General features: G+C 33.7%; 2 protein-coding genes across 4 annotated transcripts; both read left to right on the top strand.

Annotated features, from left to right (window-relative positions):
- The first annotated feature begins 2,767 nt into the window (after positions 1-2,767).
- On the top strand, positions 2,768-5,652 carry LOC107859511 (thioredoxin-like fold domain-containing protein MRL7 homolog, chloroplastic). Of its 3 annotated transcripts, none has more exons than XM_047407027.1 (6): positions 2,768-2,924; positions 3,665-4,480; positions 4,588-4,672; positions 4,756-4,867; positions 4,983-5,095; positions 5,182-5,652. In XM_047407027.1, exons 2-5 carry the CDS (start codon positions 3,735-3,737, stop codon positions 5,084-5,086), a joined length of 1,047 nt encoding a protein of 348 aa, XP_047262983.1. In that variant the 5' UTR covers positions 2,768-2,924; positions 3,665-3,734; the 3' UTR covers positions 5,087-5,095; positions 5,182-5,652. The 3 variants fall into 3 exon arrangements, with proteins under 3 accessions (XP_047262983.1, XP_016560036.1, XP_047262982.1); XM_016704550.2 differs by having other exon boundaries at positions 2,923-2,966; XM_047407026.1 differs by lacking the exon at positions 2,768-2,924 and adding an exon at positions 3,166-3,478.
- A 5,249-nt stretch (positions 5,653-10,901) lies between these two features.
- On the top strand, positions 10,902-12,386 carry LOC107859510 (U-box domain-containing protein 8). Its single transcript, XM_016704549.2, has one exon. It carries the CDS (start codon positions 11,053-11,055, stop codon positions 12,163-12,165), a length of 1,113 nt encoding a protein of 370 aa, XP_016560035.1. The 5' UTR covers positions 10,902-11,052; the 3' UTR covers positions 12,166-12,386.
- The last annotated feature ends 10,573 nt before the right edge of the window (positions 12,387-22,959 follow it).

Below are 22,959 nucleotides of genomic sequence, written 5' to 3'. Positions count from 1 at the left end.
CTGATCAAGCCTTTTAAAATTTCATTCATAATGTTTTTTTCTTCTCTTCCTAATATAACTTTTAATTATCCCTCTATTCTACTTTCGTTACTTGTTATTTTTTATTTAAACATATTTTTTGTAGAGAGCGTTAAAAGACACTAGAAAAAAATGTAACACTAAGAGGTCTCGGAATAATTAATTTTGAAATAGTTATCCCACCATGTATATGAGATAATTTATTTTATTATGATATAAATAGTGAAAAAATAATCTTGATATTAACTAATAGATCCAATCAAATACAGAATGGAAAAGACTCAAAAATATCTCTGAACTATCTAAAATAGCTCAAAAATACCCCTCGTTATATTTTTGGCTCAAAAATATCCCTCCGTTAAATATTTAGCTCAAAAATACCCCTCCCTTTAATGAAATTCGGAAAAGAGTCAAAAATATCCCTATACTATCTAAAATGGATCAAAAATACCTCTCGTTGGTTTTTTGGCTGAAAAATACCCCTCTGTTAAATGTTTGGCTGAAACATACCCCTCCCCTTAACGAAATTTCACCAAGCATCCCACCTAGATAAAAAAAACAAACCACGTGGCTATGTCACATTACCATCCACATGTAAAATGTTAGTATTTTTTAATTATATGACATTCCTTTCTTCTTTATTTTTATTTTTATATTTATTTTTTTGTAAAGCATTTTTATTGATCTAAAAAAAAATATGATTAGCAAATTTAAAATTTTTTAAAAATATTTAAATAAAATAAAATAAATCAGTATTTTTACTGAATTTAGTTTAACGCTTTTGAGATTTCTCGACATTGGAAAGGTACTAAATAAATTTTGTTAAAGTATTACAAATTAATCAATTTTTTTCATTATATGATAAACTTTTCACTTAGATTATTAAAGAAAATTATATCCATGTTTTTCTACTGATTAAAATATATTAAATGTCATTTACTTTTCTGAAAGTGAAATTTTCAAAAAATCTAAGAATACTTGATGATTAAACATAAAATTAAAAACTATCAACATTCGTTGAGTCCATAAAAAATAAATCAACATCACTGAATATAATCTTTTTATTTAACTCCTTCATCAAGAAGAAAGGAATGTCATATAATTAAAAAAAAAATACTAATATTTTACATGTGGATGGTAATGTGGCATAATCACGTGTTTTTTTTTTTATCTAGGTGGCATGCTTGGTGGAATTTCGTTAAGAGGAGGAGTATTTTTTAGCCAAATATTTAACAGAGGAGTATTTTTTAGCCAAAAAACTAACGAGAGGTATTTTTGATCCATTTAAGATAGTTCAGGGGTATTTTTGATCCTTTTCCGAATTCCGTTAAGGGGAGGGGCATTTTTTAGCCAAATATTTAACGGAGGGGTATTTTTGAGCCAAAAAACTAATGAGGGATATTTTTGGTCCATTTTAGATAGTTCGGGAATATTTTTGACCTTTTTTCGAATACAGAATAAAGCAATACTACATTTTATCCAAAATTGTAGTACCTCAAAGCTCATGCTAAAACACTAAACGACCCCTAACTGCTTAAAAGTGAGTAAATAAATTGAGAAAATACATCTTTTCCCCCCTGAACTTGTCCTCCAAACTCACTTTAGCACTTAAACTTAATTTTTATTTATTTACCTCCCTTAACATCTTTAAAATGTATTTGTTTCACCCCTCAAAACTGAATACCACTCTTACAATGGAGAATGAGTTACACACGTGCCATGTTAGTGTCAAATCAGTGTCACGCCAGTGCCAAGTCATTTCCTCGTAAGAAATTAGGATTTAAAAAAAAATCCCACACACATACTATTTTTATGTATTTATATATATAATAAAAAACTCAACCCCCCCTCCCCCCGCTCTTCTTCCCTTCCTTCCTTTCACCCCACCCTACCCCCGTTCTTTCTCCCCTTCCAGCACCTCCCCCACCCGCCATTTTTTCTCCCCTTTCAGCCCTACCTCTACCCCACTCTTCCAGCGCCCTCCCCCATTCTTTCTCCCTTCCAACCCCCACCTCCATCCTATTCTTTCTTATTCAAACACAAAAATACTTTCATCAAGTTAAAATTAATTTTTTCAAATTGTCTTATTGACAAAAAAATTCAAAAGTAAAAATTAAAAGAAATCTAATTGATGATAAGTGATTAGAAAATAAAATCATCAATTTAATTTAATTTTTATCTAAATTTTGAGGGAGTTGAATTGAAGGTTGAGATGTTGTTTAATGGAGAAAATTATTTAATAGTATTTTTATGTTTGTTCTTGGGTGGTGTTTAATGGAGGAAAGTGAAAAAAATTAAAGGAAAGTGTTGTTATTGAAGGAAAGTGAAAAAAATTAAAGGAAAATATTGCTCTTGAGTGGTGTTGTTAATGAAGGAAAGTGAAAAAATTAAAGGAAAGTGTTGTTCTTAGATTGTGTTGTTAACGGAGGAAAGTGAAAAAAAATTGAGATTGTTAATAGAGGTTTGAGTGTTGTTGTTGATGATGATTTGAAGAAGAAAGAAAGAAGAAAAAAGTGTCCATTTTTTATTTTAATTTTAATTTTTTAAAACTATTTTTCATTACATTTTAAATATAAGATTACTTAAATTAATTTTTTTAATAAATAAATACGCCCTTTGTTTTTAAAAGATGGCACGTCAACTTTAAGGGTCAAATAAATATATTTTAAAGATATTAAAGGGATAAATAAATAAAAGTTAAGTATAAATGTTAAAAGTGAATTTGAAGGATAAGTTAATGGTAAAAAATGTCTATCTCAAATAAATATTGGGTCTTTTTTTATTTCATTTGTTGTCCCCTCCCATCCGTCAAAACCATACAGTGATATTCAATAAAAACTGACACTTAAGTTATTTGTAATTGGATTAGAACAAATAGCGACTGAACAAAGCTTCTTCATTCCCAGGTACAGTCCTTTGTCTTTCTAGAGTTGTATTTTTCACAAGAGGTAGCTAAGTCGTGCAAATTATTATTACAAACTTTGATTCTACGATTGATTAAGCTTTAGCTTTCTTCTACTGCTTACCGTGAAGTTACGTCGTACTACATAATTAATGTACTGTTTGATTATAGGTGTAAGGACGGTCTGATGACCTATGCACACCACATGTTTGATTATTTGCCCATTAGACTTTCAACCTCTAATTCCTTCTACATTATTTCGTTGTGTCGGTATAATTTCATAAGCGAGGTCTGGGGAAGCGTCATCCCTACCTTCTGCAGGTGGAGAGACTGTTCCCGTTGGACCCTTCAGCTCGGAAAAAAAAATTAACAAAATCAGTACGAAAAGGAAATACAGTAGAAAGAAGTCATGTGGAAAACAATGGACGAAACAACACTAGCAACAAAATATAAAATGTTTTTGTTAAATGGAACTTAATAGGAGCTACTATTGTGCTCAACAATTCAACATCAATGTTATGGCCTCTACATTTGACTTTGTTTAAATTCATTTTGAATGTAATGCTTGTCATTCTCTTATTTTGTTTATCTTTTAGTAATAAATTAGTATATGTGCATAAGACTGGTGTAGATATTTGATGTTTAGTTTTATCTGCTATGAAGTGTAGGTTTTCAGTTTTGTGTTTTATCGACTTGAAGAATTTGATAAAGTTGTTTCTTGATTTTGATTGGTGTTATCAACAGGTTTCTTATATTAGGAGTTATCCCTCATAGAGATTTTAATCCGCCCAGCAAAGTATTTACGCGAGGGAAGATGATCATCCATTCTGCATTAAATTTTAACTTTTGTGCGCTTTCACCACTCTCAGCACTCAAAGCAGGGCAACAGTGTAGTTCTTGCTCTTTCCATAACTTCGCATTGCCACGTCCTTTGAAACGTCTGACTTGCTTTGCCACTTCAATAAAGTCCGAGGAGGAACATTTCTCTGATCCTAAGCAAAACGCTGGTTCAAGGCGTAGGAAAGCTAAAAGGCCCCAGGAAAGTAAAGTTACTCATAATGAAGACAAAGATTCTGCCAAAATCTTCCCAATAACACTCCCTAAAAAACCAAGGCGTGGTCGCAGGGGCGAAGCAGCTGCAGTTGAGGATTTTGTTCGTGATTCACTAGAAAAGACATTTGCCTCTATCCGGGAGCAGAACTCTGAAATAATAAAAGATACCGAGAATATCCTCAAAGATAGGGTTGATGATGACACTGATTCTGATGAAAGTAGTGATGATGAAGATGAAAGCAGTGGGGGTATGAAAGAAAAGAAAATGATCGTTGAGGAGGAGGATCCAGATTGGCCTCTAGATGCAGATGTTGGATGGGGAATTAGAGCATCAGAGTATTTTGACAAGCATCCAATAAAAAATGTAATAGGAGAAGATGGAGTTGAGATTGATTGGGAGGGAGAAATTGATGATTGTTGGGTGAAGGAAATCAATTGTCTTGAGTGGGAGAGCTTTGCTTTTCATCCCAGTCCCCTCATTGTTTTTGTTTTCGAGAGATACAATCGGCAAGTGAATCTTGTTTTGTTTACTAACTGAATTTCATAGATGATATATATTCTATAGGCAATTGTAAATCTCTTATGTTCTCTGAGATAATTTCATCATTGCACAGGGCTAGTGACAACTGGAAAGCTCTTAAGGAGCTAGAGAAAGCAGCCAAGGTGTATTGGAGTGCCAAAGAGCGCTTGCCTCCTCGGGTTTGTGAAACATAATCACTTCTCCTTACATTGTCTGTTAGTAAACCCTCTTATCTTACCTTTCCCCTAATTACTTGGTGTAGACTGTGAAGATTGACATAAATATTGAGAGGGATCTAGCCTACGCGCTTAAAGTTAAAGAATGTCCACAGATATTGTTTTTACGAGGAAACAGGATACTGTACAGGGAAAAAGGTACTTCTTATATATTCCCTCACTACTTTGATGAAGTACTTGTAATCTTTTCAGCTAAATTCACTGTTATGTTGGGATGATTGCTTACTTTGCAACTTTGGATAAATCTGGGCAGACATTCGTATGGCTGATGACTTGGTTCGAATGATAGCATATTTTTACTACAATGCAAAAAAACCTTCATGCATTAATGATGAAGCTTTATCTCCACGGTCTTAGTCAATGGAGGTACTGATACTGACTTGTTTAGGCTTTCATTACAAGCTCATAGATCAACATCATTAAATATATTCAACCTTCTATGCACATCTCAGATTAAGCTTGCAGAAAGATAGTCAAAGGGGCAATGGAGCATGGATCCCCGTGTAACTGGAACCAATTGTGGCTGTTTTATTCACTGGAAATTCTGAGTATACAATTGCACACAGAACCTTAGAAGAATGACTAGTCGAAACAAGATGATGGTACTTTCTGCTTGATGCCTCCTGCTGCTAATGTAATTAGCAAGTCGAAGGTTTGAAGAAAAAGGTTATATTCTATAAAGAGCTTAAGGCAGCTTATGCTTCACACCATACAAAAGAGGATAGTTGGAAAGAGAACTCTCAGTTGCCATGATCTTACTTTAGTTTTATTTGCTTGTTTACATATCATACTAGCCTAAGATGTCTAGAAAATACTTTATACTCTAATTAAAAGGAAAAGTTCAAGCATCTTCTGCTACTTACATGTACTTTTGCTTGACCTTGCTACCTACAACTAAATTGGAGTTAATCTTTTTCATAGGAGATGTTTGTCACGTTAGGTATGGAACCTTTCCATTAATACTAACCAATGGAGATATGAATGGATAATATATTATTGGTACCTTGCTTTATTTCATACCAAGATAGGAAAGTGCAGATCAGATAAACAAGACACAGTATGTGCCTTGGATGGGTTAACTATGTCTGTTTTTAGCTGTTAGGTTATATTTTGAGATACTAAAGTGCTTTTTGTGGATATCACATTATGAGGAATATGCTCTGATTAAAGAAAATGTTAAATCACTCAACATCAAACCTAACTAGGAGCATTTGCAGATAATACAATTTAAGTGTATTTAACAAAACACTCTGAATTCACTCAACAAATAAACTTTCACCTAAATAGCCTCTGAGATCTTTTTTTACTACTTTCTCAGGTGCGAGGCAACCAGAACCCCCGCACCGTATTGGTAAATCTTAGTAGCTGTTGTTAGTTGACTATCTGAATTTTCACCTTATTGATAAGAGTTTGACTTTCCACTTTGTGATTCCCTCACCCATTTCATCTTTCTCTACTTTCAATTTTTTTTTTTTTAAAAGAACACCTGAATCAAAGTAGTGTAAAATATTCACCGCCCACAAGTGAATATGATTTTATAAAGAGTGGACTTGAGTTCCAAAATTGATGTGTTTATTGCATCCGAGGTGTAAATTAAATTATTGAAAATTATGAGAGATGGATGTTTTAAATTTTTATGAGAAATGAAAAAACAGCTAGATAATTTCTTTAATACACCTAACTCTTGGTGAACGGATTCTTTTTTGTGGGATCGAATAACCTGATTGAAGCATAATGTAAATAAATGTATTGTATGTCTCTTAATAAAAAAAAATAAAATCATCTACTCTTTTTCGAAAGTCAATGATTATTCACGGCTATTATCTTGACATCAAAAAGATTTGGTTCAAATTGATTCTTTTTTGAAGTTTTATACTTATAATTCTCTCGACATTAGAGGACGTTCTCATATTCATCTGTACTTTTTCTTTTTTTAACAATCTCTTCTTTTTTAGAGAAATAAAATAAAATCCTCTAGAAAGGCATTGTAACTGAGATGCAAATCTCAAACTTCAAACCAAAAAGAGTGGGGCAATATGGCGAAATTGGTAGACACTATGAACTCAATTGGATTGAGTCCGGTATGAAAACTTAGAACCGATTTGAATGAGCTTATGATTTTTGGTTTATAACTATACATCATATGTTAAATTTTAATTTATTTTTATTATTTTTAACTTAGAACTCAATAATTTTATATTTTCTACATTTTTTTTTTATTTATTATATTCAAATAATTTTTAAAATTATTTACTTTAAAAAGTTTTAAAAATAAAATTCATCACTTAATTCTTAATTTAAGAATATATTGATTATGGAGTAACATTTATTGATTTGGGATATGGAATATACTGCAAAATGGTCCAGATATTTGGTAAGTAGGGAAGGTTGTCACGAAGGCTTTAATTTCGTCATAACAGAAAAATTACAATATGAAAAGGGTCCCATTTTCCAATCATTTTCAAATTTTCTTCCTAATATCTATCCATTTATTCATTCTTGTCCTTTTCCTTTTATGATGATTGATGCCATAGCCATGCGCTACCCTTTTAATATATTTGGAAAATATATGCCTGCAATGTATATAGTGTAATTTTATCAAGTGAAAACTAAAGTAGTGTATAATAGATATATATATATATACTTCATAAAAATAAAGATTTATGTTACTTTCAAAAATTCAAAAATTTAGGTGACAATCATTTTCCCTCTTTTTGTTTTAAAAATTAAACACATTTCGTAAGTTAAAATAATATATATTCTTTCCAAATTTTGTTAGTAATTGGTAATGATCATTTACGGGATGATTGCTCTACGACCATAAAGCTAAGAAAACTCGACTAAATCCATCAAATAACGAATTCTTTAATTTATATTTTATTGACTAAAACTTTCTCAATTCTTTTTTTTACTTGACAAAAGTAGAACTGCGTATTACTTATCTGAGCTTTATAGTTTGAGTTGTTGGAGTCAATTTAAACGTCAACATTTGTTTATTAATTTTACCGAACAAATTATTTTCTGATTAGTAATAGCTTAAATTTTTTTTCCTGAAAAAGCCCATGAATTAATAGCATAATAACGTCCCAAAGTATATCTCCATAAACTCCTTTTTAGTTAAACTAAATTTTCGTCCAAAGAAATTAGCTAAATACAATCAAGTTAATTATTTTGGGAGGTATTAAATGTATATTATTCTCACCGCAGGATCACGAAATTCACGTGGTCAAGAAAAATCAACTCTTTATAGACGTGTTTCTGTTGTATTGGACTTTAGTACTTTTCTTTTTATGTGCATACTTTGCTAGGTTTGACCATGAGAATAAGCTTTAAAAAAAATATTTTAAATATTTATTTAATCATTAAATTTGATTAGATTTTGAGAATATAATCTTTAAGTATTTTTAATTTATTGAACTTTAATACATTTCTTTATTGCATACTTTTCTAGATTTGACTATAAATTTTGAGAATTAATTTTGAAAAGTTAATTTTAAATAGGCCAAATCAATCGACAGCCTCCTAAACTTGACACTATTTTTCACTTTGACATCTCAAGTGAATGTTGTTCATTTTTGACACCTCAATCGGTATACGAGTGTGTCATCCTGACACTTTTTGCATAGGTGGCAGCTTGCGTATTTTTCACCCATTTTAGGCACGTGATTACTGTTTTTTATCTGATATATGACATCCAACTTGGTTATAATAATAATATTTAATTGCTTTCATTTTTTTTATACTTTTTTTTTTAATTTCTTAAACATCAATTTTGCCCATTTATCAACTTCTTCTTTTTTTGTTAGAAATTAAAAAAAATTCAACGTTCTTTTTTACAATCAGCTAAAAGAACCGCCATTTATCAAATTCTTTTTTTGCCCATTTAGACAATTTATCATTTTCTCCATTTAAAATTTATCAACTTTTTTTGCCCATTTAAAATGGTGTCCCCGTAAGAATCGCCATTTATACCATTTCTATTTATTAACTTCTTTTTTTTGCCCATTTAGAAAATTGCTTCTATGTATCAACTTAAAAATTGATAAAATTGAATTAAATTGATGCGAATAAATTTGTTAAATTCAACCGTTATTAATGTGTGTGAGAGAAAAAAATTTGGAGGTGGGAATGGGGTTGTTGGGGTATTTTGGAGAAGATGATCGGAGCTGGGGGGCTGGATGTTCGAAGATGGTGATTCGAGTGGGTGGGAGGGCACTGGGGTGTTTGGAGAAGGTGATTCGGGTGGTGGGCTGGGATGATTTGGATGAGGGGGGGGGGGGGGGTACTGGGGTGATAAGGAAGAAGATGATGATTGGGGGTTGTTTGGAGAAGATGATAAAGGGGGAGGAGGGCGGGGGGAGGTGGAGCATTTATTTATTAAAAAAAAAATTTAAGTTAATTAGTTAAAAATAGATTTTTTTAATTATAATTTATTTAAAATTATTATTTTATACAAAAAGTGCCACATGTTATTTTTTAATTGGTTGTATGTCATGTCAGCAGAGTTAATTTTAGCTGACTGTAAAAAAAGTGTCAAAATAATACAGTTAATAGCTGGTTGAGGTGCCTAAAATGAACATCGTCCACTTGAGGTGTCTAAGTGAAAGATGGTGTCAAGTTTAGGGGGCTATCAATGGATTTGGCCTTTTAAATATTTATTTGATCATAAAATCTTATCAGAATTTTATAATATGTTTTTTAAATATTTTTAATCTAAAAGACTTTAATAAATTTATTTTTATGTGCCTACGCTGTTCGGTTTGACCATAAATTTAAAAAATTATTTTTAACTATTTGTTTGATCATAATATTTGCTCAAATTTTAAAAATATGGTCTTTAAATATTTTAAATTTTAAAAATTTGCTCAAATTTAACACGTTTCTTTTTTATTTGCTAGGTTTAACTATAAATTTTAAAAAATATTTTAAATATTTATTTGACCTTAAAATTTGCTCATATTTTTAAATTATGATTTAAAACTATTTTTAAATCATAATTATCATTTAAGAATTAAAAATATTTAAAAATATCATAAATTTTAAAACTATATGATATTTTAAATATTTTTAATTTTTAAAAATATTTTTAAATCATATTTTAAGAACCTGATCAACTTTACGATATTTTTAAATCATAATTATGATTTAAAACTATTTTTAAATCATATTTTTAGAATAAGCTTAGAAAATTCTTTTTCAAATAATTATTTGATCATAAAGTTGATCAGATTTTAAAAATATAATTTTTAAGTATTTTTAAGTTTTCAAAAATTAGATCATCACAATTTTTGGGATTTTCATCATAAATAAAGTAACATACATATTCAAAATATTTAAATTTCTAAGTATCAGCTATAAAATTTATGAGCAAACAGAGGTTTATGTGAGTTGACTTGTAACAGTAGCAGTAGGGTAAATCAATAAATTTACATAATTTTCACAACGGTTACACTTTCTCGTGACGACAGAGCCATATAATAAATCAGGGGACCGTTGAGGTACTACCTTTACTAAGTTTTACTTCCAAAAATACCCCTTTTTGATCAAACTGTAGGTTTTCGTAATTTGGTAAATTTAAGTTAAGGAAAAGATTTAGGAACTTAAATTAAGGATATGAACTAAGATTCAATTTCCCTTTTTTAGGGAAAAAGTGACCGACAAATCCATTTGAATCATTTTAGCTGAGAAATAGCATACTTGTCATTATCCACCAAATCACTATTTTCACTTTCCTAGTGTTTTCCAATTATTCAACAAGTTATATTAATAATAATAAAAAAAATTGTATAATCCAATAACATTTTTGACTTTTAAAAGTAAACTTAGATTATGATTTTTTAAACGTAAAATTAAATATTTACTTGCATTTTCGTATTTTAATCAAACACTACGTAAATATTTAGAAGCTATATTGACTTAAAATAAGTTAATTTAAATAAATTATAAACATATCCATAACTTCTTTTTACCTTCTTGAGGTAGAAAAAGTTGTTTTTAATAAATGATCGACTTGTACTAAAATGATCTAGAAAAAGACATATTATTATTATTATTATTATTATATCACATGAATTAGAGTATTACTAATGTCATTTTCAAGGAGAATAATGTAATTTCACATGGCAATGCATGTCACAAGGCAAGCTCCTCCACCTCAAATTTGCACCACCTCACATAGTGTACACTATTTCCTTTGACCTAAACCTCATAAACCCTCTCTTACCTCCACACACACATTACTATATATTTATAGGCTAAATAGATACGTATAGAGAGAGAAAGAGAGAGAGAGAGAGAATCTAGTGTAGAGAGATAAAACAGAAATGGCAAGTCCGAGCCAGTTCCCGGATGACTTTCGGTGCCCGATTTCCCTTGAAATTATGTCCGACCCGGTTATTCTCTCGTCGGGTCATACCTTTGACCGTTCATCAATCCAACGGTGGCTTGACTCCGGTCACCGGACTTGCCCGATTACAAAGCTGCCCATATCCGACCCGGTTTCTCTAATCCCTAATCATGCACTTCGTAGTCTCATTTCCAATTATACCCTCGTCTCTTTCCCTAAACCACTATCTTACCCTGAACCGAAGTCCCTTATTCAAACCCTTATTGCTGCTTCTTCGCCGTTGGATTCTAAGCTCAACTCGCTTGACAAACTCAGTAAGCTTTCCAAGCGTGACTCAGCGATCCGACGGAAGCTCACTGAGTCCGGGGCTGTTTCTGCTGTGCTGAATTGTGTTGATTTCGATGATGATTCGGGTGGTTTTCAGGAGAAAGCGCTTCATTTGTTGTTGAATTTGAGCTTGGATGATGACAACAAAGTGGGTTTGGTAGCTGAAGGGGTTGTGGGGAAAGTGGTTGCAACGTTACGGAGAGGTACCGGAGACTCGAGGGCGGTGGCCGCCACGGTTTTGACGAGTTTAGCGGTGGTGGAAGTGAATAAGGCAACAATTGGGGCATACCCAGATGCGATTCTTGGGTTAATTTCACTTCTTTGGGGTGGAAATGGTAGAGAGAGAAAGGAAGCTGCTACTGCTCTCTACACTCTCTCTTCTTTCCCGGACAATCGGGTTCGGGCCGTGGAGAATCGGGCTGTTCCAATACTGATTCAGAATGCTAATTCGGGCCTGGGAAGAGCCGTTGAGGTATTGGGATTGTTAGCAAAATGTAAAGAAGGTCGTCAAGAGATGATCAAATTTGGTGGACTATTGGAAATATTGATAAAATTCTTGAAAAATGGGTCATCCAGAGCTGTGCAATATGCTCTATTGACTATCAGTTTGTTGTGTAATTACAGTGAAAGGATGCGTGTTTTGGTCGTAAGAGAAGGGGTGTTTGAGATTTGTGTTGGCTTATTAGAAGATGATAATGAGAAAGTGAGAAGGAATGCTAATAGCTTGATTCAAGTTTTGCAAGGAAAAAGATTAAGTCTCTGATTGATTAGGAAACTAAAAAAAATGTGAATTTGGAAAGTGTTGATTTTGATGGATTATGAAGAAGGTGAGTTGGGTGTCCTCAAAATAATTTTTGTTTTTCTTGCATTTGTACAAAAACTGTAGAATTGTAGGGGGAAAATGTGCATCTCTATTTCGTTATTTTGGTTTATATTTTTAAAATAAAGATGACAAAAGAAAAAAAAAAACAATGGTTCTCTCAATGTCTTTCTCTTTGTGATTTTTAATATTCTTGTTGCATATGTTGATGTAAAATTAAAAATCCAATCTTTTCCAGTCAGTAGTAAGAATGATCAATGAGAGCCCTTCATAAGTCATGACAGTATACAGATACTATAGTGTCCAATGTTAGTGCAGGTAAAGAGAAAGTAATTAAATGATTGATGTTGAGAAAGGGTGATGAATGAAGAAAAGAAAGATTCGTTCTACTGGCTATTTTTATCCACAACAGTATGTGCACATTGGTACACTTGCTTAAAATTATTTCACTTACTGTACTTTTTGTGGCACATCTCTTGTTTTTCAATTGTTGTATTTCAAACGTCTATTGATCTTGATTTGGAGATTTCCACATCACATATTAAAATCTGCCTCATACCTCCATGAGGTGGAATTTCACTTATGTATGTTACTGTATATTAAAATCTGTCTGACCTCTCCTCCTATACCATTTTTCATGATTGCATTTGGTATCATCTTAGTGGACTGTAGTGGTCTGCTAATCCTCGTACCCTCCAAATTGTTTAGAAGATTTTTTGATGTTCTGTCGTTATAGGATGACTTGTAATTTTGTCAGTTCTAATTGGGTTGCTGTTTCTTGGGGTAAACAAACTAGTAAAATGTTTCTCCAATTTGTTCTCGCAGCTTCCAAGTAGCTTAAAGGAATCCTTTTATGTTTTGTCGTTATAGGTTGGCTTGAAAAGAAATCTTTTTTTTTTTTTTTTTTTTAAAAAAAAAAGAAGAAGAAGAAGAAGGAGGAATATTTGGCTTGTAATTTAGTTATCTAAGCGCTTAGAGGCTGATTCGGAATTTTGAGCGTATAGGTTTTAGATATGAATTTTTAAAAAGATAAGCTTATTGGATTTTGGATAAAGTATAAAATTATTGGGTTAAGATGAACTCATAATCGATACTTGCGACAATTTCGCAATAGACGTGCATTAAGGGCGGACTAAAATTTGCGTGAATTGTCAAATATAGTTAGTTATATTGGAGCAACTATTTCTCACAAGTTTTGTGTGTATACTATTTGGGAACTGGATATTCGACAACGCTAGACGTAATAAAAACTGGGTAACAACTTTTTTCCTTAGATAAGCTTGTATTGTATAAAACAGAAAAGAGAGTTTGAAATGAATAAGTAGTAGTATATAAAACATAGAAGGGTGTGTTGAATGGGACCAAATAGTTTTAATCCATTTGGAATGGATTGGATGAACCTCCCATTCATAGAGATAGCTATCCTTTAACTAGTTATGTTAGGTAAGAATCTTATATCGGGGTATGGATATAAAAATTAAAAAGAGAGTAGGAAAATCTTAGGTGACCATCTCCACACGCTTTGCATTTAGATTCCTCTGCCTGTTGAATTAAATACTACCACTATAATTTCAACCCTCTCTTTTCCTTGACAGTCTTTCACCAGCTTCTTCTGTTCAACCAAACAAGCCACAATTTCATTGGAGAAAATAAACATTTATTCCCCTAGTATTTAGTATTTACACTAGTTTAAATCAATAAATGTCATGTGTATAGTTTATTATTGTTGTTGTCGTCGTCGCCTTTTTAAAAAATTCCAACTTTACATTTAATTGTAAAGCTTTTATTCACCCTTTTCTATATTAAAGTAGAGTTGCATATAGATTCCTTTCTGGTCCTACCGAAGAAAGTGCCAAGCCTATATGATTTCTTACTTCTTTTCTCTCCTCAGTTGTCATCCTCTTAAAAAGAAAATTAAGAAGCACCCAGTATTTAATTGCACAGTTTGTGTTTCAAATGAGATGTTCTTTAATATGCCTAGCTAGATATAAGTTTTTTTTTTTTTTGTTTTGGAAACCCTGCAACCGCTACACCCTCTGCCCTTAAGGTGAGCACTGTGTGCGCACTGGGTAAATCCCTCACAGTGCAATAGCTCGCAAGCCACACAGGAGATGTAAACCTCACTAGGTAAACCCCGTGCGACGAGTTCAATTGAGAAGGCATTAGGGGTGGATCGAATCCGCGACCTCCGTTATGGAAAGTACCCCTCAAACCAACTCAACCACCCCGATGCCAAAATATAAGATTATGCCCCGTGAAATAAGTATTTCCTGAAGGACAAAAATTAAAGACCAACATAAAATAGTGCCAAAAGTGCAAATGACCCGTTTAAAGGGTGGAAATATCTCATGGGCCTGGGTTTTGTATTGTGGGCTTGACAAGTTTGCAGACCTATGAATCAGTCCAACATGATAATCTACATTTATATCTTTGGGGTATGTATGTATGCTTATTCAATGCATAATATGCATTTGTTTTACATATATTACTATCTCTAAATTACAATTAATTAATTAATACATGTTCTCGTATTATTTTATCACCTAATAAACGAAAGATAATTTGGGATAAGTTATCAAGTACAAGTACAATTTTACCTATTTATTCACGTCCCTAACGAAAGCAACTACTTTCTATGTTATGGGAAACAGAAATCATTCTAAGGTTATGAGTGCGATGGTCATCATTGAATTTGTTGCTGGAGAAATGACCAGCAAAATAATGAACATTCTAAGAAAAATACTAAGCTAGCAAAAAGTGACATTTTAATTTTTAAAAAGTGATGAGTCGTGCATTGTGGACCCTACTTTCAGCCTAAAAATTTGACTAAGATGATGAACTTAATCAAATTATAAATAAATAATGTGGATTAATATTTATATTAAAAGTGTGCTTGTATATTAACTAGTAACAAGGTTGTAGTGGTATATTCAAAAGCAGGAGGAAGGTGACATGATGTAACCCTCAAAAGAGCCAACATTCAACTAAAAGGTGGGAATGCCATGATTGTCTTCAACTACTTCATATAAATATATATGTGCTTCTCCATCATATTTAATTTGTATTAAGTACTGATAGTAATTAATTACAGAGACAATATTCTTGTGCTATTCTACTGCTTCGAAGACAAGCAATGGTGTTTCAAACCAAATGATTTGAAGCTCATGCCTCAGGGACACCCTTCAACCACAATACACTGCTCCTCATGCTATGTATGGTTTGATCCCATCACGGGTTTGCGGATTTGATTGAATTCAGTATTTTATGTCGGAATAAAAGTATTCTACAAGTATGATCGGCGGATTTGATAGAATTCAGTATATGTCGGTAAGGTAAAAAGGTGTGATTTGCTGATTTGATAGAATGCAACACATGTCAGCAGAGTAAACGTTACTCTAAATAACTATAGGTATGTAACGTAGAAAGAAATGCAAGGCCATCAAAGGAGTAATTTGAAAGTTGTAACTAGGGGTCCTCATAATTAAACCATGTGTGAATACCCCTAATTCAGTATAATTAAGGCAAACTACTTTTTTGGACAACAATCAATATGCTTGCGAGACACTTGAAGTACAATAAGTAGAAACATAAGTACATGATTGACATATAAGATGTTCAGCTTTTTGGACTACAAGTTATAGTTGCAATTCTAGCAGTGGATTGTTAATCGTAATTGTGACTAAACCCTTGAAATTCAACATTATGTTAAAAGAAATGTGTACATAATGAAGATTTAGGCCCAAGTAGACCAAAAAGAGAGAGAGAGAGACGTGTCCATATATAGGTAAAGGATTAAATCCTGATCGAATATAATGATTAATTAGCAATGATGCCTGTTTATTAATTAGTGCATAATCTATTCTAACATTGTGATGTCTTGAAAAAGCAGAACAAACAGATGATGCAAAACTGAGAGAAAGAGCTAGAATGAACTACATTAAGCAAAGATGATCACGCTTCAAAGTGAAAGTAAATTGTTCTGATTGAAGAGTTAAAGGTATTTAATTGAAACAACATGGTTTTATATAAAGTTGTCTTACTCCGATGAATAGTGATTGAAGTGGCTAATAATGGGAACACCTTATTAAAAGTTGAGTTGCTCAATTGAACATGACATGTTCAATTTGAGTGTCAAAATAAAAATATATACCAATAAATTTTAGAGATTAACTATGTATTTGTTAGAGCCTCACAGCTCAAGATAACCATTAAAATGAAGAAAGAAAACCCTAACAACCATAGAGACAGAGAGGGAAAAAAATATCTTCTTTCATTCATCTGAACTCTCTAGAAGGTCTTTACACGTCACCCCCGCTATATACATACAGATACACATATAAAGTGGACCAAAAATAAAAACATCATGTGTAAAAGTATAATGGGTTCCGGTTATAACCATGGTTGGACCTAAGTAATTGGGCCTTCGTAAACACCCCCCAAGCTGGAGGGTGGTGCACTCTCAGTTTGGAAAGATGATGATGATGAAATGGACCACTCAGTGGTTTGGTTAGGATATCAGCAAACTGATCAGCAGAAGCAACATGATGTCGAGAAATGAGTTGAGCAGCAAGACAATCACGAACATAGTGACAGTCAATCTCAATGTGCTTAGTACGCTCATGAAAAACAGGATTCTTGGCAATGTGCAATGCAGCCTGGCTATCACAAAACACAGGAACAGGAGTAGAAATAGTGAGACCTATGTCAGCAAATAGACAAAGTAACCAAACAATTTCAGCCACTACTTTGCGTAAGGCTCGATACTCAGTCTCAGCAGAAGATAAAGCAATATTGGATTGCTTCTAACTTTTCTAGGAAATAGGACAACCCCCCAAAACCACATAATAACCAGTGACAGACTTCCTTGAAAGGGGTCAGGCAAACCAATCAGAATCAGAAAAAACAGACAACAAGAAAGAAGGGGAAGCAGGTAAAAAATATCCTGATCTGGAGCATTCAGTAGATACCGGAGAACATGGATACCAGCCTTCATATGAGCCACACAAGGAGACTGTAAGAACTGAATCAGATGTTGTACAACAAAAGATATATCAAGCCTGGTATGTTGCAAAAATTGAGTTTACCAACCAAACGTCTGAACATAGAAGGGTTAGGTAAAGGATCACCCATATCAGGAACCAGCTTGACAGAATTTTCCAAATAAGAAGCAACTGGGGTGAAATCTGAACATTGAAACTTATCCAACAAATCAGAAGTATACTTATGTTGATGCATAAGATAACCATAATCATGTGATAAGATTTCCAGCCCCAGAAAATAGTGAACTAGCCCTAAATCCATGATCTTGAATTAGTGATCAAGAAAGGATTTGAGATTGGTTATTTCATCAAGGTTAGGCCCAGCCAATAAAATATCATCCACATAAACCACCAAAACAACAAAAGAATCACCAGAAGACTTAGTGAAGAGAGAATAATCAGTCTTGCTAGCAACATAACATCTAGATAACAAGGATTCAGATAGTTTATAAAACCACTATCTAGATGCCTATTTGAGGCCATATAAGGACTTCCTGAGCTTATAAACCAAAGGAGTTGCACAAGAAGAGGAGGCAAAAACATTAAGGCCAAAGGGAATATTCGTGTAGACATCTTCATGAAGGTCACCATGAAGAAAAAAATTGTTGACATCCAGCTGGAAAATAGTCTAGTGGTGTTTATCCGCAAAGGCTAAGAGATACTTAACAGTGGTGAGCTTGACCGCAGTAGAAAAGGTATCATGATAATCAATTCCCTCTTTTTAAGTGTCACCCTGATAACAAACCTAGCTTTATACCTCTCAACAGTACCATCAGTGATACAAGAGAAATCTATGAAGACGAGAAACGAACACAAACACAAAAGAAATAATGAAATTGACAAATAAAAAGATAAAGGGTAAAAGAATAGATGATAAAAAGATAGGTAGATTGACACAATGAAAGGAATTGAAAGCAAACAAAGGGTATATTAAACCCTTAATCCTCAATCAATAAACCAAGCAAAGCACCTAAATCTCTTACGTTGACCGAAAGGAGATCAGATCTCCCTTACAACCACTGTTTCTAAATAATTGTCAACAAACGCTTTTCCAAGCACTCAACACCATCCCAATGGAGTTTTTATGAATTCATCATCATAATAAAAAAACAAGCTAAGGAAGAAAGACCTAAAGTAATCTATTTATAGGCCAAGACTAAGTTTATTACATTAAGGCCCAAGAGTGACCCAAAATGCAAGAAAAGACCCACTAGGGGATGTTTTGACCCGCTCGTGAAATGCTAGAGCGGATCAAAGGCGGATCCAAAGTGCCTTGGGAGCATGTCCCTTCTAAGGACTTTCGAGCCTCGTTTTACACTCCTTCGACCTCGTTAAATTCCTTTGACCCTCCTTAATGATAATCGGCATTCATGTGGCATCTTTTAATATCACTAAGGATTCATCAAGCACCTCAAGCATCATATGTATCCCATCCAAAGGTTCGGAGGCAATTTGGCTTGTATCATCCTCCTCTTTTTTAAAAGGATTCGACCTCGAATCCAAACCTTGCAAAACCAAAGGTAGGATAAACAAATACGACATCCTCATGACATGAGGGTTAGAGTTAGCACAAATAATCATAGCATCATGTCAAGGTTGCACAAACTTAATATATAACCAAGGATCCTTCATGGTAAACATTAGAACCTTATTGAAAAATGCACAAAGAAGTTGGCTATGACAATCACCAAGAGGTAAGGAAGCCACAAAGATCATAATGGCATCACTAAATCCAAAAGGTAAGGACACTTTCACCTTAGGAGCCTTAAGACACAATTTATTTATTACCTCTTTAAGAAACCGCATCAAGAGTGGTGCCTCAATTGGATTTAAAGTCCATAAGATCCATATAGCATTGTCACTCAAATAAGTGGACCAACCAACAAGTTTCCTACCTCTATATAAAGCAAATCCAAGACTAGCATGGATATCATCATAGACAAAGAGGTAGTATAAGAATAAAGCAAGTTTAAAGGCATCATCTTTACACACGTATTGAAAAAGGGTATCACATAAATGGAATTAATCCAAAGTTGTTTCAAGAGAAGACTCTCTTCCTGACCTACAAGTGGTGGAACTTTGGTCAAGAATGGAAAAACATAATGGTGAACTCTCTTGGAGATTTTCACTACTACCCTTCTTTAAAAAACCCTTATCTTGGTTGGAGTTCTTTCTCTTACATAATGTTGGTCCCTCAAGTGGATTGTGAATCCCCAAGAAAGACTTTCCATCATAGGAAAGGATACCAACACCACCATTCAACCTTTGTTTTTCATGTAGACCAAGCAACAAGTTGGGTTTACCAAGATCACCATTTCCAAATTTGGCACTGGGGTCAAATGGAAAGAGTGGTCATAGACACGGGTCTATACAATACTCTTTTTCCTCATAGGTTTCACCCAAATAGAAAGATATACTCTCTATAATAGCATAAACATTATTAAAATCAAGTAGAGAGTAGAGAAATGCATCACTCAAGTCTACTTCAACAAAGGTGTCACTATGTAGGTACTCAATATTAGATCCAAGATCATCACCATGAGTATTATCAACAATAGGGTCACACAAAGTAGAAGATGAATCTATGTACAAACAATGGATACTTTTTTTTTTCAATGGATGAATCCTCAAGTAAACACATACCACCACCAACATCAAAGGGATTATTACTTAGACCTTCACAAAAAGCAAGAAATTCATTCTTATAAATATCAAACAAGGGTGGGGTGTCATATAAAGGATCATATCCACAATCATTTTCTAAGGAAAATTCACTTAGTGAGTTTCTTAAAGATTCAAGCAAATCAAAGTTATCATCACCCAATTGATTATTCCTTTCCAAGACTTTACATTCCTTTCCTTTAAGAGTACTCTCATCTTCCAAGAAGAGATTTTCATCTTTAGGAGGAATGTTATCACACCATAGTGGGTTGTCATATGGAATATAGCCCTCAAGATGAGCTAAATCAAGAATGACATCCACACCACTAAGTAATTCACTAGGAGTGAGATCAGAATATTCAAACAAGATATTGTTCTTAAAGAGAGAAGGATCTATCCATAGAGAGGATATAGAATATGCAAATCCATTGTCTAAAAGACCATTATCAAGTATCAAAATTTTTTCAAGCACATGATTATCCCTATGAGCCAAGCAAGTATTAAAATGTTCACTAAAGGTCAAGCTCAAAGGGTCACTCCTATTTTATTGATTAATGTTCTCAATTACATCACTTACTTGAGGTTCTTTAATCACGCTACACATTTTCTCAAGTGGTGGACTAGTTTTTGCATACAAGTTGATCAACATAATTTTCACAAGACGATGTACTATCACTCAACATAATGACTTCAACACTAGGTCGACACAAATTGATCTTACAAGAAGATTCAATTCGGTCATCAATAGGATCAACTAGTGTATCCACACTCACAACATGTACATCATCATCAAGAGGCAAAGAATCAATAGACTCATATGTAGGTAAGCTACTACTTACACTTAATGGGCTACTAGCCACACACTTATCGTTCACATGCATAAAAGTGTAAGAGTTAGTTATGTTACCTTGTAGTTCTTGAGCACATTCTTCTTTACCTTGGTGTGAAGTTCCTCCACAAGCTTTGGATTCAATTAAGATTTTCCTCGTCAAGTCTTCAAAGGGAATCTTCTCTTTTAGTACTTGTTCTCTTCCGCTCTCTATCTTGTTACCTACACACATGTCATTAGAAATAGAAGGACAAACAATGCTGGCTCGGTTTGGTGGCAATCCCCTCATTTTGCTCCACACAACATCTCTTTTTCCACTCTTGGATTACCACCTTGCACACACTTAATTCTCTCAATATTTTGTCTCTCATAATCACTCTAATTGGAGTAAGTATTCACTTCTGTTTACGGCTTAAGCAACATGTATGTTACGAGGTGATTTTTCCATCGATCTCTTACAATATTAGGCCAAGTTTGCACATTTGAAACTCTATATTATGCAAACCAATCGGCACCTAAGCATACACGACCATATGTTAATGGAAGAATATCGCACCACACCTCCTCATAGTATTCAAATTAGGAGAAGACCACTTTGACCCTCTTGGTAACCTTAAACCTATCCAAGAAGTATGGAACAAGTAAAGGCTTGCGAAATAACCCCAAGTAGTCAACCATGGATGGAAGGATGTAGTTTCTATAGTATCTATCATTTAACAAAACAAGACAGCCCGGTATCCCACAAATGGTCACCTTTCCAGAGTGTACACTCTTTCTCGGATCAACATTGTAAGGTACACGAGTATCCCTCGATTTTGGAGATGCATACCCTTTATTCTCTTTAGACAACCTCTACTAGAGCTAGTATAACCATTCATACTATATCTACCTTGATAAGAAGTACTACAAGGTAGAGAATATGAATCTTCACACTCCTCACGTATACTCTTATCATAGCTATCATAATTTTTGCGAACAAAAGGGTTATACCTAACACCAAATCTAGGTTCGGAGTGAGAACTGTAATACTCTCCATATACCCCAACTTCATTATAAGATCCATCATGAAGTCCTACATCATCTCCAAGTTCACCATAAGAACTAGGCATTTCATTCTCCTCATTTTCTCCCTCAACACCGTAACCCTCAAATATTCCTAACTTTTGATCATGTCTATTTTCATAGCCTCCGTAATCTCCCTCAACTTCGTAGCCATAAAACCCCCCACTATAATCATAGTCTCCCATGTTGTAGTCATAATAATCACTAGGTCTCGAAGATATATTCACCTTATATCACCTTTGTGCCTAAAAAAAATGAATAAACAAGATTAGTAGTAAAGATCCTCACCAACACTCATAATAAGCTCACCTTTGTGATCTCCATGATTGGAGCAGCGAATGTTGAAAACTGCTTATACTCTTGTAGTTAATAAGGTGTCAATTACTACTTTACGGCCGGAATGGATTCTTGTTTGATCGACTCAAGATACAAGACAAAATCTACTTACGGAGTAGAATCAAAGAAGGAACGTTGAATAAAAACAAGAAAAGCACAAAAAGAAAAGGACGGTGAAAAAAAAGGACTCAAAACTAATCAATCAGCTTAGTAGATGAGATGAGTTTCGAGGCTTGAATTTGTGTTGCAAAGGTGTTGATATTCATTTGGGAATTTGAATTTGGTGTTGCAAAGGGGTTGATATTCATATGGTAACTTGAATTGGACGTTGGGAAGGTTTTAGATGTGTTCAAAATAGGTTGGTGGTATGCTCAAGAGGGTTTCCTTGAAGTGTGGCCGCACCTTGGGCGCAAACGGAGAGCATGTTGGACGCAAGACCAATATGCCTCTGATCTGTGGCCAATTTGCTGAAGCAAATGCACCACAGATCAAACCAGTGTAGTCTGCTCCTGACCTGCATCCAATCTGTTGTTAATCTACTGACGCAGATGCAACACAGGCTAAGGCAGCAAGGCTAGAATTTCAGCCGAGCTTTTCCTATATGTGGGCCTCCTTTGCTTCTTTCTTGGAATATTCTTTAGGGCCTTCAAAAGGTGTTTGTACAAACACTTTTGTACACTTTTCTCTTCAATTTTGAGGATCAAACAACCACCTTTTTTTCAACAATTCCTCTTAAAGATTTGAATTTCTCCAAGAATACTCAACAACACCAAAACTTCAAAAATCTCTATCTCTTAAATCGTTGATTGG

Source organism: Capsicum annuum, chromosome 2, assembly GCF_002878395.1.
Source record: "Capsicum annuum cultivar UCD-10X-F1 chromosome 2, UCD10Xv1.1, whole genome shotgun sequence".
Classification (NCBI taxonomy): domain Eukaryota; kingdom Viridiplantae; phylum Streptophyta; class Magnoliopsida; order Solanales; family Solanaceae; genus Capsicum; species Capsicum annuum.
Note: the sequence above shows the minus strand (reverse complement) of the source record. Positions and strands in the feature narration are given on the sequence as shown.